This window comes from Crocodylus porosus, unplaced genomic scaffold, assembly GCF_001723895.1.
Source record: "Crocodylus porosus isolate Cpor-Errol unplaced genomic scaffold, CroPor_comp1, whole genome shotgun sequence".
NCBI lineage: Eukaryota > Metazoa > Chordata > Crocodylia > Crocodylidae > Crocodylus > Crocodylus porosus.
Window position 1 is genome coordinate 34243753 of NW_017728907.1, and position 14412 is coordinate 34258164.

Here is a 14412-nt window from a genome sequence, read left to right on the forward strand (position 1 = left end):
GGAAGGGGAGAAGAGTCAGGACAAGTCTCACATTATACTGTTCTTGCATGGCATTCAGCATTCCAGATAGTTAAACTGTCACTTGTCACTGTATCTGAACTAATGTGCTTAAAAGAGACTTTTTGTAATAAGCTTATGGCTAAGATAGAATACAACTATACCTCCCATGGTTTATTAACCCAATAAACAAGCAACAAGTCATCTTTTATTTAAAATTTAAATTTAAAAAACATCTGTTCAAAAGAAGAAAATTCCTATCGTTGCTCCCATCCCAGCAGCTGGCATAGATCTACCTAGACTTCACACTGCTATGGTAAACACACACATACACGCCCCCACCCTCTTTATTGCAAGTGAGGTCAGCCAAAGAAACCACTGATATGAAAAATCTCACTCAGCCTTCTACTCCAACCACTGACATCATACAGTAGTAGGTAGCAAGCGAGTGGCAAAGCATTTAAAGCTAGATTTAATATTACGTTCACTCCAACAGAAAAAAAAAAAATGGAGGTTTACCTTCATTTGCTTGTTAGAAGTTAAGCCATTTTGACTTGAGCTGTTCTGTTTTGAGCATATTTCTGTAATTATAAACAGTGAAATAGGAAATGCAGCTATTATTTACAAACACTAAGTGTCTATGTTTAGATGGGACCTGGAAAGCCCAACCCTATTTCTCCAGGCACTCAAAAAACAGAAGAGGCATCTCCCCGTCCTGAAGACCTTAGCTTTATGTACTGCGAGATGTCCTTCATAATGGCATTTGCTCCTGTGCTCAGTTACACACACAGGTTTTTGCAGGAACAGGACTTTTATGGTAGTTAGTTTTTGCTCCTGCATTGTGTAAAAGGACACACACACTGAAACAGGGCAAGAGTCTGGGTGAGATAAGGTTACGGTATTCTGAGATGCTTTCCTCAGCATAATCTAAGGAGCATAGAAAGCATCTGGCTGACTAGTTTGTCAGGGCCAATTTTTGGACTGCAACACTACCCAGACTTAGCAGGATGCATGCATCCAACCAGTGCTTCAACCCAACACACCTTCAGAAAACAATTTTCCAGCAGTCTATTCCTACTCTAGAGAATCCACCTAACTGCCTTCCCCACCCTGAGAATATAGCTTTTAATGCCCCTTCATTTCATTGGATCTGGTGGAAAAGGGCCAGTTAGAACACCTCCATGACAGTTCTCTTTAGCACTTTTGCTCCTTAACCCCAAGACCACTCAATTCAGTGACCAATTTGACAACAGGAAATTGGACAGCTTTTTCTTCTTTAAAACAAACAAACAAAACCACTCCAAATAAGCTTGTTATTGATCAACATTTTTGCTAAAAGAAACATAAGGCCATAAATTTCAACCTAAAAAGGATGTTTGGTGACACTTGCATTTGGGGTTTCTTTAAACAAATGCAGCTTCCATAACTTATTCTTGTTCAGAAGAGTCTAGGCTCCAGTCATTCATTAATAAAGAGATATTTTCTAAAGTAAAATAAACCATGAGGAATGAAACAAATCCATGTTATCAAGTAGTAAGAAGTGAATAAGCTTTGACTAAAGCAGCAAGACTCCTTTAGAATTTCAACTGATGCAGTATTTGCAACCTAAATTACACAGTAATTAAGTAGTACATGGATGGACAGATATTTTCAAACTTTGCAAAAAGAATTAGCACAAAAACCTCAGGGGTCATAACTTTATGTTCAAAACTATCAAATACAGCTTTGGTTTAGTTTTCCAAATTCTGGACCTTCAGGTTCCACCATCAAGATCCTGCTTATGTCTAATGATGTGGTAAATACCTACCACCTAAGAAGGTACAAGAAAGGTACAAGGGTTTTTGTAGGTGATCCATTAGACCAACTGCATAATTGGGATATTTAGATAAGTTTCAGGAAAAATACAATAATATTAACAGACCTGAGAGAGGGTGAAGTCACTGAAAAGTATAAGCATTTCGCTCAAAAGCATCAAGTCTTCAGAACGTTTCTTTAAATACCCTTACGTCAAAACGTGGGACAAATTTCACCTTTGTACCCCAACATGCAGTCTTCAAAAACATTACCAGTTCTCCCCATGAGTTAGGTGCTATACATGCAACTAATCTCTTTAATGCCATTTAAATTCCATATTGGAGAGGGTTTAAGGCTTTGTAAAAGGAGTGCAGCATTCCAGTAGAATGGGCAGGCTCCCACCTGGGAAACATCCAGATCACTTTTCCATCAAGGCATGGCATGCAGTTGGATGGCCCAGAAACAGGTGGGCAGGCTGAGATCTCACCTGCACTGGGAAGGCCCCCTGCTGTTCCTGCATGGAATGAATTGTGAAGAAGCCAGAGGCTGGCAAGCCAGTAAGTAAAAACATAAATTGAGGTGTCAGGGGGTGAGGGATTGAGTAGGTAGAAGTGGAGAGGTACCTGGGGAGTCAGATGCAAGACTGGATTTATGATGCACTATAACCCATGTCTATACCAAGTCCATGAGTTTCTGTATCTAGGAGGTTAATGAAATGCAGTTCATAGGCTCATCTTTGAGGATCAGGCCTGAGAGATTGGAGACAGAGTGGCTTTCTTGTGAGAAATGTGCCCCCACAAGTAGTTGGGTATTCTTGTCTGTAATAGATTGGATTAGTATGTTGACAGGTTTTGCATTTCTTGTCATGGCATGGTCTGGATCCATTTGGTGTGTTTTGTGCTGTAGGAAGTTTGCTTCCAGTGATGAGGTTAGCAAGGTTCAGTGCTTGTTTGAGTTTACAAATCACTTTTCCACAGATGAGCCTATGAACTGCACTTCAACCTTCTAGATGCAGAAACTCATGAACTCAATATAGACACTGGATTTATGACATACTAGATGTCAGGCAGGTTATGACTCCCCAGGTACCTCTCCACTTTTACCTGCTAAATCCTCCTTCCCCCTCCCCACTCAGTCTGTCCCTCACCCCCCCCCAACACCTCAATTTCTATTTTCACTGACTGGCTTTCTTGCCTGCATTGCATGCCAGTCTCTGGCTTCTTCACTATTCATTCCATCCAGGAAAAGCATACACACACCCCAACTAGATGCTTCATCAGCCTGACTAAGGGTTTTTAAACCTGAAAACTCACTAAGATATTTCTCCAACTATTCAGTTGGTTTAATAAAAGATATCAGAGGTACCCTCGACTGGTCCATGCTGAGGCCAGGACCCAAGGGGGTGGGGGGAAGGGGTCAAAGGGTCAGGGACCCACCACAAGGAATGCCCAGAGCAGGAGGCTTAGGATTCTGACTGGCCTGAAGGCAGGGCCAGGACTTAAGGGGGAACCAAATGTCCCAGAGAGAGGACCACAGCTGAAGGGGGTGAAGGATTCAGTGTGAGGCATGGGCTACAGCATGAACAACCCCCATTGCCTGGAGTGGCATGGTGACTGCCTGCAGGCAGTGCTGGCAGCAGCAAGTAGGGAGCTCCCACAAGTGGCTGCAGCTGTGTCAGCAGTAGGGGATGAGGTGGCAAGTGCTGACTGGTGGTCCGTGACCTCCTGCAGATGCTGCTGGTGGTGTTGGTGGTGAGTGGCAACTGCTTGTAGACGGTGCTTTTTTCAGAGGATGCACCAATCTCAGGGGGTGCATGTGCACCCACTACACAATTGCCAGTGGGCTGCAGTGTTAGGGGAGGTATGGAGCTGTGGAATGGATGTCACCCCAAGACACCAAATGGGCAGCCTCCCACCTGGGAAACATCTGAAATCAGTTTTCCATCATGCATAGCAGCTAAAAAAAAAAAAAGAGAGGTGGGCAGTTGGCCCAGAAACAGGTGGGTGGGTAGAGATCTAACCAGCACCAGGAAGGCCCCCTGTTACATGCTACCATCCCTGCTGATTTCATCCCCCTATGCCGTAAAACACACAAAGTGTCATGAGTTTTGTTTTGAACAGTTCGAGGTACAGTTTTTGCACCCATCTCCTTGAAACCTGGCAGGCATCGTGCCCTAAGGAGGGGCTACCATCCCTGCAATTTTCATCTGAATCAGGAAAAAATAAATAAAAGTTATAGGCATTTCAGTGATTCCCCATTATAGCCAAATCACTGATACAGCATCAAAACTCCAAAACAGATTTGACCAAATCAAAATGGAACAATGACCTGAAACTCCAAAAGGAATCACTGTCCTCTGAAATGGCTGAATCTGAATCCAAAACCAAAGCATAGCCATTTCACGCAGCCCTACTAGGGATCTATGAAATCATGAAAGTGTGGATAATGCAAATAGGGAATTGGTATTTTACCAAGGCCCAGAATACAGGAACTGAGGGGCACCTATTCCATTAAAAAGGAGTGACAGGTTTGAATAACTAACCCTCCTGCTCCCCCCCCCCCCAAACCCAAACTAATGCACACACAAAAAACAAAGCCACAGGAAGTATTTCTATACTCAACTGTACTGTTAACTTGTGGAACTCATTGCTACAAGAGGTTCCAGAGGCAGACTTGTGTTACCTCTCAGCTCCATGTTCTTGGGGAACCTTGACACAGGACGCAGACTGTCCGATTCACAAAAGAATTCCCCTTCTACCTAAACAGAAACTGATTAAAATGCAGTGAGAGACACACCTAAAACCCTCCAGATAAGGGTGACAAGAGTGAAACGACTGCCCTAGGTCTCATTTGCATCTGAGATGGGACCAGATGACCATTCATTTACAAGAGAGATGGAGAACAGAAAGCCTGAAGCAGGAACCACGTGAATACTGGGATCAGAGAAGCAGGGGAGCACTGCATGATGGGGAATCTGTGCTCCAAATGCTAAATCAACCCACACACCCAGCTCAGCATTTATCAGACCAGTTCCAATCTGGATTTACAAAGGACTCCCCCCCACCCCAAAGCAGAAGTAAAGTTTAATAGGCATCTCGGGCCGTACATTCCCTGGTTCCACTATGGGAGGCCTATTTAAAACTTAAATTGGCTAAAACTCGGTTGCCAGGTTAGGGAATGCTGAGGCAAGACACCAAGTTGGGGTACAGGCAACATTTGAACAATGGTAAAGGGTTCATCACAGCGTCCAGCCTATTGGAGCCCTGTCCACAAGTGTTGTCATACTTTTCCCGGGATGACTGGTGGAAGTCCTCTCCACAAAAGGTTATGAACACTCCAATAAATTACCTTAAGTCTGTTAAAAGACTATAGTAAGATCTGGAAAAGTCATGCTAAACTGAGGCTTGTTCACAACAAGTAGAAATCCAAAACCCTGATGCTGCAAGCTATCTATCATTTCTGAAGGAACCAGGAGATGTCCCATCAGTATATCTGCTATCCATAGGAATGTCAAGCTGGCTTCTAATTATGTGTTTCCTGAGTATCAGTCAGTTTCCCGAGATGTTCCAACCAGATAACCCCTTGTCAATAGAAAAGACAATTTGATTTACACTACTGAGAATGCTTGAAAGAAGCTGAACCGAGGGTATAAAAATCTGTAAAAGCAACAGCAGTGCGTGTGCGCGCCGATACCACCTGCTTTCTTCTTGAGAGGCTAAAGGAGGCAGATCATCTCCCCTTCAAGGATCATGCTGAGAACTTTAACCCATCAGCTTTGCAACCGGAGTGCCTTGGACTGGTGAGATTCCAGCTTGCTGCCTCTCTTCTCTCTCTAAGCATAGATTTCTGAACCTGAACTGCATTAGTTAAGCTTGAGCCAAGTTTCCCCAAATACTTAGTGAACCAGGGTAATACTGTAACTGTTTGTGTTTGTTTTTCTTTGCATGTCTGTTACTGCTAGTGTCATTATATATTGCATATACTTAGCAATAAATAACTTTTATAGTTAAACTGGTGGCAACTGGGTATATTTTTCCTTCTCTACTTCTCCTTTCCCGCTTGCTCTGCAGCAACATTTCTTTTACCTAAGCTAAAGATCCCTGGGAAGCTCAAAAATACTGTGGGGTCTGCTCACCAAGAGGCTAAAAGGTTGGGATGTGCTGAGTTTGAAACACATAAGGGGATCAGCTTGTACAGGCTGATTGACCTAGTTTGGCTCAGATGCGTCCTAATGAATTGAATGCTGGCCCATGAGGGCGTCAGCTGGACACACTGCCGGATTCATAGGTATTCTGTTTAACTGTGTGCTTGTGTCTGACTGTAGTTATTGTTGCTCTGATGAACTGATTCTTGGCATGTGAGGGTGTCAGCCTGTCCATGCTGATCAACCCGGTCAGATCAAGCACGTTACATTAATCTGTGTGTGTGTGTATGATGGATTTGGGGACTGGAGGGACCTAGCCTGGGGACTGAAACTGAGTCCTGCAAGATAGCTCCATTGGGGGTGGGGGCTTGCAGAAGGGAGAGATACAGCTCTGTATAGAAACACAAGCAGCACATTAATAGAATTACCAAGACCCTAGCCCTAATAAGTGAGCAAACCCCAAAGTAGCAGGCAAATCTGGTAACAATTGTACCATTCATTTTTGAACATGGCTATACTAATTCATGGAGGACAGCTCCATCAAGAACCATCAAAAATAGCCAGCTGTATATCCTTTGACATCCCTAAGCCAATGATGTGGATGCCAGGAATGGTAGGACAGGGGATGGATCACTCTAGAAGAACATATCAACAGGGCACATCTAAAGCAGCAATTACAGCCATTGTAAGAGACAGGATGCTGTGACAAGTGAACTTTTGGTCTGACCCAGTATCGTACTGCTTATGTTTTAATATTCTTATGGGATGTAGGTCAGACCATGCATTGGTTTCAAATGCGAAAGCATGTTACACAGTTTTACTAAGCTGCTAAAAACATTAAGATTAAACACTCGTTCATGTGCCTCCTCCAAAGAGGAATTTATACCTCATGAAAAAAAGTCATACTAATTGATAACACTCAAAAAACCACCATAAACCATTTCAAAATTAAAAGTTATAGTTCAAGATACAGGTATACTATTTGTTCTCATTCCTCCATAGCAGCTTACATAGTCTTTCAAATCCCATATTTCTTGAGCGGTTTATTTTGCTCTTCTGTTATAGACCCACACAAATGGAATTGTAGTAAAAGAGTGCATCTTATATCCAAGAAAGTTGCTTTTAAGAAAAAGTCAGATTTAAATCCTTTTAAAAAAATAAAAACAAGAAGGCTGTAAACACCACTTTAGATGCTTTGAATTCAGGCATGAAAATATCTGGCAATTAAACATTAAATTATCCTGGATACTAAAAATCATAGACTAAATATAGGACATTGGATTTATGACACATTATAACCTGCCTGACGTCCAACTCCCCAGGTATCTCTCCACTATTCATCCCTCTTCTCTCTCCCTCTTCCCACCCCAGCTCCTCTCTCACCCATCGACTCCTTGATCTACATTTTCACAGACTACCCATCTTGTATGTATACTAGACCAGCCTCTGGCTTCTTTACTTTTCATTCCATCCAGAAAGAGCACACACCAACTGCTGAAACTTCCTTAGCCTGATGAAGCGTTTTTGAACCCGAAAGCTTGCTTAATAATTGTTTTCCAACTATTTAAGTTGGTCTAATAAAAAATAAAAATCAGATTCACCCAAAGAACCTTGTCTGTTTAGCAATTAAATGCATTTTCCATTTTTTTTTTTTTTTAAGTTCTTTTTGAAAAGGGGGGGAAGGAAAAAAACGTTTAAAAAAGGGAAGACTTAGTATTTCAGTTTTATAGCACTGCCCAAAACAAAAAGCAAGCAAGTAGGCTTAGTGGTGGCCAGCTTCTTGGTAAAAATCTAACACAAGCCCAGAATTTCACATGATAGGTGAACTACCTGTACAGCTACGTAGTGAGGTGATCTGACCTGACTCTGAGTCACTGCTATCTGATGAGGAGCTAGAATCACTGCTGCTTCTACTGCTGCTGCCAGAGTCAGAGGAGCTGCTGCTGCTGCTGCTGCTCTCGCTTAGTCGGCTTGGGCCACCCATAATGTTTGGCAGAGCGTTGTTTTCAGCTGCAAGAACAGAGGGGAAGTTAGAACATGTAGTAAAGTCTTATGACTACATAAACCAGAAATAGAAAGCCGTACATCTAAGTTTGTGCTCCATGGGACTGACCATCTTTTCCAGGTTCTGGCCATTGTTTTGCCTCTTTCTAAACATGAAAAAAGAAAAAAACCCTCATATTGCAGAGAATAAAGACTGGCAAGTTATAGAGGAAAGGCCTTACTCTTTAGAACAGATACAATTCTAGAATAGCAAACTTCAAGCAAAGATCTATGCCTATACACGTGCACCAATGCATTCCAATTAGAATTGATGATTAATCAAGTCATCTGGAGTGTTCTAATTAGCATTTTAGTTGAACTCAAATGAGCTTCAGTTAAAGCACCCCGAGGCCCATTTTGGAATACAGGATGCTGAATACATGCGAGACAACGTTTTAAAGTGGCTGTCTAATTAAAACACACCCTCACCCCACCCTGGGACACGTGTATAGACACTTCGGAGTTTTGGTATTTGTAGTGCTAGAATCAGGATTCTTGGAGGTGGGGGCTGAGATTACCAAGAGCAATTTGGTATTGGTACTAGATTAAACCAACAACAGTTAAAATTTTGGAGCATAGGAATTGCCATGCCAGCTTTAATAGCACTGGTTTCTGGCTAGAAAAGTATATCAAGACACAAATTAATACCATCAAGTACTCCACCTACCCACTTTACATTTGGTTGTTTTAGTTTGAGAACTTTGTTTTTTCCTCTGCATGTCAGTAATTTTCAGACTTGCATGGGTCTAGCGCATTACCTGAAGATTTGCCTGGAAGTAGCAGCTATGGAATTACCTGTAATTGTTGTTCAAGTTAAATAGCCCTCCCACTGTCTCAAATGCTTTTTTGAAGAGAAACATTGCTTTCAAGTGAAATGCTGTGGGGATTCTTCTGTTCCCTGTAAGTTAGAAGTACTTCTAGTAGTAAATATACTCTTTGATTATTCTTCTTTCAAAAATCTATGCTCTAATGATTCTTTTAAACTGCATCCACCCATTGTATATAGTCTTTCTTTACAGTTTCAAAGATATTTAGATGTGTATTGAACTCAAGAACCAAGCAAGATCTACCTGCCAAGCTAATTCTATTTAAACAAGTTCTATTAGCTTGAATAGCAGCAACCTCTCTCATCAGAAGTCTCCACTTCAGCAGCTAAAGTACAGCGTTTACTATTGTGGCATCTGCTTACACAATACCGATAGTTTTGAGGGCAAATTTTGCATGTTTCTTCGTATGCCGTGTTCTCCGTCTAGTGTCAGATTTGGGAAAAGAAGTCTGTATATTGATATAAACAGATATATCCTTATTGAGAAGAGGAGTCCATTAGGAGCAACCCTAGACCATAGGAAAGTATGGCTGGAAGAGACCTCACAAGATTAACTAGTTCAGCCCCCTGCTCAAGCCAGGATCTTCCCTGATTATACCACCCCACTGAAGTGTCTGTTCAGCCTGGAAATATTTTCCAGGAATGGCTAGTCTCTAGGCAGTCTATTCCAATGCTTTACCACTCTCATGGTCAGAAAGTTCCTCCTAATCTCTAACCAAGTTCCCTCTGCTGAAACTTGAAGCCATTGGTCTTAGTCCTATCCCCTACAGCTACAGGCTTTACTCTATAAATCACACTGCTATAAAAAAAAAATCCCTACTCCTCCCAGTCTTCTTTTCAACAGGCTAAATAACCTAAACCCTTTTAGTCTGTCCCCATAAGCCATGCATCCCAGGCCTGTAATCATTTTTGTTGCTCTGCACTGAGACTCTTTCCAATTTGTTCGCATCCTTCTTAAAGTGTAGGGCCCAAAACTGGACACTAGGGGCATTTATACAAGTGCTCCAGGGAGAGAGGGGGGCTTTAAATTAGAGCCGCTCCAAAAGCCACTCTACTTAAAGCACCGGGAGCATCTTGTGTATCAGCATTCCCGCACTGAAAAAATGGTGGTAGGTGCGCTTTAACTAAAGCTCAAATGAAAAGCTCATTCAAGCTTTAGTATATATTTAGATGTGTATTGAACTCAAGAACCAAGCAAGATCTGCCTGCCAAGCCAATTCTATTTAAACAAGTTCTATTAGTTTGAATAGCATATATAGCTTGAATATATATTTTAGATAAGTGCGTTTTGGGGAGAGGCCCCATCAGCTCAGCTACCTGGTTCCAAAGGTTTGGTACTCAAATAGGCAACTGTTTTGGCTGCACTTGGACCTCTCAGTTTAGGCACTTGCTATCAGGCCTACAAGGCAAGACAGACTTCTGTGACAATGCACAGGGTACCAGAACTTTTGAACTGACACTGCAAGGATAACTCAAGATGGGAAAAGATATAGAACACCTTTGCTACCGTAAGAGGCAATATGCCATCATTGGGACAGCAGCAAAAGCTGATTACTCAGTTATGGGAGCATGACTTAAGAGAGCTGGAGTTACTAGAAGCCTTTGGAATCACGCCCGAGTCAAAGGAAAGGAAAAACGAAGTAGTGTCAGTTCCTGAACACATGCCTTGAAGTGTTTATTCGAAGTCAGTGCAGCACACCAACACAGCAGGTGCTAATGCATTTCATTATATACTTCACGACTGACATGGATTCCTTCAAAGAATGAAGTGAAGGCTTATTCTAATGAGGAGTGCTGGAGGGACTGGTATTAAAAAAAAAAAAAAAATCGGCCTCTACCCAGGTGTGGCTCTTTACCAGTGTGCTTAGTTTTAGATTTACCAACAGAAATACAGCTACCAATTGGATGGAAAGAGGGTCTCCCGAACTCCCATAGGAGTCACACTGGACTCTACTCCACCCTGGGTACCCTCTGAAGACCCTAGTGGATATTTTCAAAACAGCACATACAGAGACTTTGAAGGTCTTTGGTTGCGTCTTTGCCATCAGAAAGAAGATATCCGTACCAAAGGGAGAGAGATTAAATTTTAATTTCTGTACTGCACAGAAGAACTTCTGAAGCATCTGTTATTGGCCATTGTCAAACAGACACAGGATGCTTGGCTATATGCAGTATAGCCAGTCTTGCTGACACCCCATATGATTAGAGATGCTAAAGCCAGGAGGGCATAAGTTATTTTCTTTCCTAGATTTTTAAGAAATCAAAGAAGGATAGCTCAAACAGCAGCTGTATTTTATTTGACCCAGTACAGAAAACACTGTGCTAACTCTTAAGTGAATATAATCCAGTGGCTAGGAATTTCTTGTGTTTCCAGAAAGAAAAAGAGAAGTCTCATCAGTTACATCATGGAGCACAAACCCAATAAAGGAAATCCCATTTCAAAGCCACCCCTGCCCCACACTCCCTCCCTTTGCTTTTGGAAAGCACTACAGTAAAAGAGCCCATTACGTTTGGCGTTTTGCTTCTTGGGGTTTAGTTGCCCATTAACATCCAGAAGTCTCTTTTCTAACTCTCTTTTTTTCTCAAAATTAAGTTCTTCTTTTGACTTCGCTGGTTTCTTAGCTGTATATGAAGAAAGAGCAGTTAAAATGTACATCCAAACCTGATACGTTCTGGCCAATCACAGAATGATTATGTAGCTTACTCATGGTATATACATACCATGTTGTTTTCTTGTTTTTTTCCTTAAGCAAGCCACCACATATTTCTCTAGTTCTCTAAGTGTTGATGCTTTTAAAGTTTCAAAGTCTATTTCTATCTCATCAGGGTTAGAGTTTCTCAGTGAAGGCTCTCTTGACTGTATTATATGCACTACTCTTCCGAGTTTATCTCCAGGGAGTTTATTTATGTCCAAACTCAACTGTCTTTTTTCATCATAATTCATAGGCTTGGCACTATCCTCATCTTCTGACTTGTGTGCCAGTAAAACTTGCTGCTTGGTTTTCTTTGATTGACTGAGAGAGAGAGAGAGACAGAAAAAAAAAAAAGAAAAAGGTTAGTACATTGACAGCAATTTAAAATAAATTTAGGACACCCACACAATCCTACACACTTACAGGTTTAATGCCAATTTTTTCTTTGTTTTTTTTGTGTGCTTTAGCTTCTTCTTTTTCTGAGTCACATTTTTCATTTTAGATTTTTCCTTGCTTCCTCTCTTTTCTTTCTTAGCCATTCCTTTTCTCTTCCTGGGTTTGGGGAAAGATGTTTTGGTCAAAGCCCGCAACTGCTGTTGAAGAACTTTAAGCTGTCAACGGAAAGTAGAGAACTGCTTGAAATCATTACAGACGTTACTGCATAGGGTGCAACTGGCCCTAGAAGTCATTAGAGAGTTTTGGCAATTGGAATGGCATCGATAGGATGTTTATTGATGTTAAGCTTTTTATGCTCCGAATAGCTCAGCTCTTATACGTGGGACAGGGTTTGCATGAAAAGGTCAAAGGAATGTTTTTGCTAACAGGTACATTTGTATGTGGGCTTGTCCACAGGCATCCCCTCATTCTATGAAACCATGAAGTCGCCCATCTTTTGCAGCCATATTTAAACCAATACATAAAGCATTCAGAATAGACCTTGAAAACAGTTCTATTTGTTAGGGCTGTGCTAAACTTTGGTTGCCGATTTGATTCAGAGGAGAAAATTGGATCAGGAAGCCAATAAAGAGGTCTGAATTGATTTGGAGGCTTTGAATCTATTTAAAGATTTGGTGATTCGGGCAGTCTCTGCTCACCGCTGCAGGGAGCTAGACCCGAACTCCATACTAGCAAGTAGAGGTGGGCAGGAAGGGATCATGGGGTTCCCCTGCCAGGCCCCACCCCCTGCCTGGTCCCCCAGCCCCGTCAGTGGCTGCCCCACCCAACCCCAGCATCCTGGCACTTTAAAAAATGTCCCCACTCACTGGCTGCTTCAGTGGCAATTAGGGCTTCTGGGGGCTCATGACAGATTGCCCTCCTGCCTGGCAGAAGCCAGTGAGTGCGAGGCTTTAAACAAAAAAGTACCAGGATGCTGGGGCTAGGCAGCTTTGATGGGACTGGAATCTGTTTGGATTCGGAGATTCAGCTGATTCGGTGGTGGCCAAACTCGATTTGGGACAGCAATTCAAATCAAATTGAATCTCTTGTCCCTCGAATTGGCCAAATCTGAAGCGAATACTAGCCACTTTGCAGGGGCCTACTATTTATACTACACAGAGATTATTAAAAGGATGGGTAAGTCTAGTCTAACCATATTTTCTGGCTAATTCTACCATGAAAGAAATGCTTATATACACCCAGATTAAAAAGAGTAGTATACATGCTTCTTGGTACCATTTATGGGCCTTTCAAACAATGAAATTCAGTGGCCAAAATTATTCCGCTTTATATTAGTTTCCAGCTTTTTGGCTAACATATGCTGCAATAAGAAACATTTTGTTCTGAAAACTAGTGATTTAGTGTTCATTCCTAATATCTGGGTAAAGACTTAATTTCAAAACAAAAAAATCTCCCACAACCAAATTTATTTTAAAGCAAGATAAACTGTTTGAACCCAAAAAGAGGCAGATATTCTCCTCCCCCCTGCCACTAGCAATCAAAGAAAAAAAGATTCAGTTATTTGTAGAGCTTGCCAGTCATTAGAAGTTTCACATTACCATGAAGCTGAATGGATTTAAAACCATTTTAAAGACTAATCACAATTAATTATGAGCACAAGCAATAAGGAATGAGATTTCAAACAGTATTGGCAACTCATATTCAATAGTTATTCTAGTGACAGAAATGGAGGTCAATGGTGCCTGTAAGGATTTAAACACAGGATGACAATGTGGTTTGTGAAGCCATTTTAGGAGTCAGAAAGCCTGTTTAATTAAAAAAGGTGTAGGCCAGAAGAAAGTGAAACAACAGAGCTAAATGGATGGATTAATTGAAGAGTCAAGAGCTAGATCCATGACTCCAGAAGATGTAGGGTAAGCAAAGCAATGAAGCTTGAGCAGCTTATCTTGCTATTTATTAGCTGCCTTTGTCTTCTTTTGAGAAGAGAGAGGCAATTGTAATTAGATCATCAAGCAAGTCAACCCCAGGTGGACTTAGGCACTTTGAAAGTGTTCAGTGCAAGATTTCTCCTAGCAGATAAGAAATGTATTTCTCCTGAAAGCTCCAAAATCATCATCATCTAGAAGATTAAGTCTACGGTTAGAAAAATCCATTACTTTCCAGAAAGGAATAAGGCACACTTTCACATGAGAACAACAACAACAACAACAACAACAACAACAACAACAACAACAACAACAACAACAACAAATGCTACACCAATATTTAAAGTATTTTCATACTAGTTTGCAGTTCTCGGGCTTAGAATGGAGACCTGTGAATGAGAGCTAGTCCAGACACTGTAAGACAGACAGAGAGCCTGAGCCAAAATTGATTCAGTCTTTGCAGGTTTGTCTAAAAACAAAAACAGTAAGTCTGTGCAGTTACAAAACATCCCAGAAATGCTACCATATGCCAGCAGTGGCTCAGGCTAGAAACCAGGGGGTGCTGAAGTAGCCCTCTAGTCCCTTCCACAGCAC

At 41.6% G+C, this 14412-nt stretch overlaps 1 protein-coding gene across 1 annotated transcript in view; it reads right to left on the minus strand.

Moving 5' to 3' along the window:
* Positions 1-14412, minus strand: part of BRDT (bromodomain testis associated) — a 53465-nt gene that overhangs the window by 18220 nt on the left and 20833 nt on the right. The window contains exons 8-12 of the mRNA XM_019530601.1: positions 11921-12108; positions 11526-11818; positions 11313-11426; positions 7796-7945; positions 517-578 (exon numbers count right to left, since the gene is read on the minus strand). Coding sequence (XP_019386146.1) covers positions 517-578; positions 7796-7945; positions 11313-11426; positions 11526-11818; positions 11921-12108 — 807 coding nt within the window. The remainder of the gene's footprint in view (positions 1-516; positions 579-7795; positions 7946-11312; positions 11427-11525; positions 11819-11920; positions 12109-14412) is intronic.